Source organism: Acyrthosiphon pisum, chromosome A1, assembly GCF_005508785.2.
Source record: "Acyrthosiphon pisum isolate AL4f chromosome A1, pea_aphid_22Mar2018_4r6ur, whole genome shotgun sequence".
Classification (NCBI taxonomy): Eukaryota; Metazoa; Arthropoda; class Insecta; order Hemiptera; family Aphididae; genus Acyrthosiphon; species Acyrthosiphon pisum.
In genome coordinates this window covers 160,735,564-160,741,563 of record NC_042494.1, presented here as the reverse complement: position 1 = coordinate 160,741,563, position 6,000 = coordinate 160,735,564, and the positions used below count along the sequence as shown (strand labels likewise).

The following is a 6,000-nucleotide window of genomic DNA, read 5'->3' as shown; positions in this document are numbered from 1 at the left end:
CCCGTTAAATGTACCAAATATATACGACTCATACTTATATACACATACTTTATATATATAATTCTACTGTACGTGTGTTTGTAAGCAAACTCCTTTAATAAATACAGATAAATACAATATATAAATAATTACATTAATTTTTCTAGCTTTATAAATGATAAATATATTTTTATTAAAAATAAATACAGAGAAAAAAGAAATAATTTATTGTTGATTATTAATAATTAATATAATAATTTTATAAGACTTCTGAGTATACGACGTTTTTTGTTTTATCTCCTGTTGAAATTAAAATCATAAGATTATTCGGGTCCCCAGTTCGAGAAAATTGCACGTATAATTGTGCTCTCGGCATGATTATGAATTAGCCACTTACCCGAAATTTAACTCATAAGAATAATCAAAAAGTAAGCACAAATTATGCTCGTAATGGGCGTACACGTAATTCACGAAAAATAATAACTCAAATCAACAAATATGCCCGATTAACCAATAGCAACCAATATATTATAATACACTATTATTATTTTAATCTGCAGCAATAAACTTTATTTTTCATTTTTTATTATTTAGTTTATTTTTTTCTGGACAGATTGGGTCACTGTTGTATTTTTGACATCCATATTTCCTACTTTTCTGGTGGATTTTTCTAAAAAAAAGTGGTACTATGACCTCCAGCAGACTGTCACGTATAACAGTAAAAAATTTCAGCCAAATCGGTTCAGTAGTTTTCTCGGGTTAGCGCGGTCCAAGAAAACCCTTACCATTTTATATAATAGTATAGATATATATTATACTATGTTACCTGGGAATCCATGGTTTACATTTATAAACGCGATTTTAGTTTCGAATTAAAACTACATCGTAAAAGATTGATATTATGATTTAAATGGTATATTTTTTTTTTAAGAAAAATTATATTATATACGATCATAGCAATTTAAATTTTGCAAAGTTATTTTCAATTCGGTAAACCATAACTGATTATTTTGATAATTTATAATCAAACGATACAAATATACAATGTGTAGTGTGTAGTGTGTAGGTACCTATTCTGATTTTGAATATTATGTGTGACTTGTTTGTACGAAGTTGTGCAAGTATGTGAAAATGGTTTCGTAGGTATAAGAAGTATTCAAAGAGTTTAATATATAATAAAAGTATTATGATTTTTTACTGCAACTATATTTTTTATTTTGTGGACGATGATAAAATGTTAACCAAATACCTGTGGTTAAGTCAACAGTCTAATATTTGTTTTTTAGCAAGTGAAATCATATCACAATGTAGATTAGGTGTAAAAAAGAAAGAATTAACTCTTAATTGTTTGAAACAGGTGAAAATCACCTGATAAATTATCGTTTATTTGGTTTTTTTCATTAAACATAATATATAAAAATTGATTTGGAAAAAAAATAAATAACTTTTTAACATTATTGTATTGTATGCATTAGAATAGAAATTGTTTTAGTGATGTCCATGTCCATGTCCATATGATCCATGTCCTCCGTGTCCACCACTTCCGTGACCGCCACCATATCCACCATTTCCATGTCCACCGTGTCCATGACCACTATTTCCATATCCACTATTTCCATATCCACCATTTCCATGTCCACCGTGTCCACCACCGTGTCCACCGTTGTATCCACCACCGTGTCCACCGTTGTATCCACCACCGTGTCCACCGTTGTATCCACCGCCGTATCCACCATTATTGTGGTGACCACTCTTAGCTGGTTCAGGAGCTGGTTCGGAAGTTGCTTGTTGAGTCATCACGAGGACGACAAGGCACAAAGCTAATATCTATACAACAATAATATTTCAGTCAATATTAAGTTTATTTTTTAATAATGTGTAAAATATCGTGTATTCGTGTGATATAATTCTAAGAAGTAAGTATTGATATTTTTAACTTTTAGTAATTAACTGTAATGTATTATATTTATATACATTGAAAAAAAAAATTAAACCATGTAAATATAACACTATATAAGGTAAATGAAATAAAGCAGATAAAATAATAAATATGAAATTAGATTTAATAAAATATAAAATTTTTGGGGAAAATGTTTAAAAATAATTATTGAACAGAGTAAAGATTTAGTTTTTTCTGGCATGGAATTTTTTTTATTTTCTTTTTTGAAAGAAATATTTTAAGACAGATATTATTAATTCTTCAACAATTATTATATTTGGTGCTGGTTAAATTGGGCTATTTGCATTTTATTTGAAAACGTTAGTTGTTTGTAGAATATTTCAAAATTATAAACAATTCTATGTTATCTATATATTATTTAAAAAAAATATTATATGTATTAAGTAAAAAAATGTAAATGTTTTGTAACTCAAAAATGAAAATTTAATGGACTAACAATAATATCGAATAAGCAATACATACCGCTGTGTAAGATTTCATGTTTCTTGAGATTGCTGAATATTCGTCTTTGAAAATGAGATGTTCGCTGAACACTGATACCTCTGCATCTGCTGGTTGCCGTTTATATAGGGTCCGCGCACGTTTCTTATTTCGCCAATATTTGTTGTAAACAAAATTTTAATCACTTCCAGTGTATTGACCTTCAACTTACATGAATGTTATCCAAGGAAATACCCAAACCTGTCTTCAATTTTTTTTCCTTCTCACGAAAAAAACCGGTTAACTTAACTTTATATAATCAAATCATAATATGTTATAATAATAATAATAAGCCGTATATTATAATTAATGTTATTATTGTTATTCATTTTGTTATTATTGTTATTATTATTATTAGGTATTATTATTATTGCTGTTGACATATGGACAAACATTTTTATAGACACTTGACGACAACTATTTTGTGAAATTATCGTAATTTTAAAACTAAAATAAAAAAACACAAACTAATTAAAACAATTTTTAATAAGTAACACACCGTATTACTATATTTCATATAATTAAAAGTAAAATCTATCATCCGTGTAGTTATTATATTATTGTTTAAATTCTAGATAGAAGAAGGTTAACTAGATTGGGTGGACTAGATTAGGAGGTACATATAATTATATAGGTAATTGGGTATCAACGTGCCTACCCATCTATTACAATACAATGAAACTATGTATTCTGTATTCGAAACAAAAACGTGAAATTCGTTGAATCAAAACATTTTATTATATTTTCATCAGAAGGACAGTATTATTTTATCGGAAGTGTTACCCTCAAGGAAAACACTATTTTTTTTTTTGAATTTACTGTAATAGTTATATCATATTATCTAGTAGGTATAACCTACTTACCTAATATAAAAGGAATAAATAATTTTACCCAATAATTCAATTATGTTTTACTCAAAAGTTAAAATTATCATTTTTTTTAATGCATTTTTTAATGTTTAATAGGTAATAATAATTTTCGTAATGTCTAAATTTCAACTTTTAAATTAATATTGCGAAATGTGACAGACTTGATAATAATATGCAATAATTCGTATTGTTAATCGATAACATTCAGCTTAGCATATTTTAACTTAATAATTTATGATGATATATATATATAAATATATATTATTATTATTGATATATATTTCCGTGTAAATTTTCCGTATATTTTTATATTAGAGTTTATAGATTCTTTGACCATTTTTTATTCAACCGATGTCAAAGACAAATCAGACATTATCTATCAGTATATATAACTTACACTACCTACTAATTTTATTATAGCTAGCAGGTATATCAGTGGCGAACCCAGGGGAGTGGACTCCAGGTCCGGACCCCCCCCCTCCTTGGCTTATGTCATAGTTTAATTTTTATTTTTAAAAGTTTCCCTGAAATGTTTACCGAAACTTATTGATTAGATTGATTGTTAGTTGTTACATATGAGATTAATATAAGACAATATGACTATACCATAATTTAATTGGCATAACAATAATTATTAATTGACATACTATACTTGAAATATTAATTTTCAATCCTTAGCTATAAAAGTTGAACGTTTATACATTTTTAACTACAAAATAATAATTAAAAATTTTTAATTTGATAAATTTTGTCAAAATTCGAACTATAAATTTTTATAAAAAAAAATTTTCACGCTTTTTTACACAGCAAATAACATTTTATTAATATTTATAGAAAAAAAAACTAAAAAAATTGAAAACTGACAATGTCCGTAAACAGCTTAAAAAGAGTCAAAATATTTTCAAAATGTTATGGTGTATAGAAAATGAAAATATAAACATTTAGTAAAATTTTCATGTATCTACAGTTATTCGTTTTTGAATAACAACAAAATAGTAAAATCGCTACATGAGAAATTGAGTGAATATTCAATACTGTAAAAATATGAACTATTCAAACGCTCATAAAAATGTAATTTGATTTGCGTGTGGACATTCTTTTTTTGATAAAGGTAGGCAAACTTATGAATAATTTGTATTCCATTTTCAAATCTCAGATTTAAAAAGAACAATTTTTATGAATTCTCAATTCAAAATAATTTGCTAATTTTCGTGATTTTTTTGTATTTTGTCAAGATATAAACTTTAAATGCGTATAAAAAAAACTGTGGGCAAGGATTTATAATATTTTTTAAACGTCATTGTAACAATATAGTAAAAGCCTTCTATTAAATTTTCAAGCTTTTATACCCAAAAAATAAAGTTTTATTAACATTTATATAATAAAAAACAAAAAAATTGGAAACTGAAAATGTTTCTAAACAGTTCAAAACAAATCAAAATATTTTGAAAATTTAATCGTGTATAGAAAATGTGAATACAAACAACCAGTCAAAATTTCATGTATATTGTATATGTATAGAGTTACACCAAAAACCAAAATCGATTTTGTCGAAAACCAATATTGTGTAAAAATGTTATTTTTCCCTGTACTTATGAAAACTATTGACTCGTATTTATTCATCGCACTTCTTATAGTACAAAAAAAAGATAATTTAAGTAGAAATATTAACAAAAATTCCTATAGGTAGAAACTATTAATATATTGAAATTTAATCATATTTGATATTTGAATAAAAAAAAACTTATAATTTATAGCTGTTTTCATTTTCATTTCAAATTTGCCTACAGCTTAATTATTATACTTGTCCAACGTCTATATAATTTGTTTATATTACTGAATCAGTATATACTATCTATATAATATTTAATAAGTATTTAGAAGTATTAATATCCTTATGACGTAGGTATTCAAATTTTTAATCGATGTCCTATAATATTGACCTAATTCTATTCAGAATTTGGGTGAACGTACAATTTTTCATTTATTTTATGCATTATAATTTATATCTATATATAGAACAATATGAACAATGTACAGGATAAAGCTCAGTTTAAAGTGGCAGGGGGGATATCCATCAATAATTTATTGTTCAAACTAAGTTAATTTTTTTAATATAGGTGAGATTAAAATATTTAAATACAACATTTCACAACATTTAAACAGCAAAAATAAAATTGAATATTGAACGCCTTTGTGTTAATATAATAGGAAAAACCACTTTATAAATTAATATAAGTAGGTAGTAAGATATTTCATTGATAAATATACATTTTTATTTTAAATATGCAGATTGTAATATTGATAGGCAAGTACCTAGTACCTACTAATTAAATTTAAAACGCATTTATATAATTACTAAACCAGTTTTAAAATTGGTAGGTAAATAATTAAATTTTAAATTTTAAACTTTGAGTTATTGTTAAATTATGTAATGATAAAAAATGACAGCTTGCTCATTGAATTATGTAGGTATGTTATTGTACTGAAAAAAATCTTACTCTAACTCTCAATATATTTATATTATTTCTAAGTTTACTAAATGGCATGAAAAATAATTGTTATAGGTATTTATAAATGTATATTTTTGTAAGTATCAAAAATATTTCAAATTTTGAAGTGATGAACTAAAATCTAGTATTAATTTACACCAAATACATGGTAAAACTATTCTATTTACTTATCTTATTACCTACTTAATTTTTGTACATA

At 25.2% G+C, this 6,000-nt stretch overlaps 2 protein-coding genes across 3 annotated transcripts in view; one reads left to right on the top strand and one right to left on the bottom strand.

Annotated features, from left to right (window-relative positions):
* LOC100159887 (H(+)/Cl(-) exchange transporter 7-like) overlaps positions 1-6,000 on the top strand; it is a 54,327-nt gene that overhangs the window by 24,740 nt on the left and 23,587 nt on the right. The gene's annotated exons all lie outside the window — the stretch shown is intronic.
* On the bottom strand, positions 1,324-2,477 carry LOC100163715 (uncharacterized). Its single transcript, NM_001162114.1, is given in 2 exon segments — positions 1,324-1,806; positions 2,402-2,477. Coding segments are annotated over 2 exon segments (357 nt in total). The 5' UTR covers positions 2,420-2,477; the 3' UTR covers positions 1,324-1,467.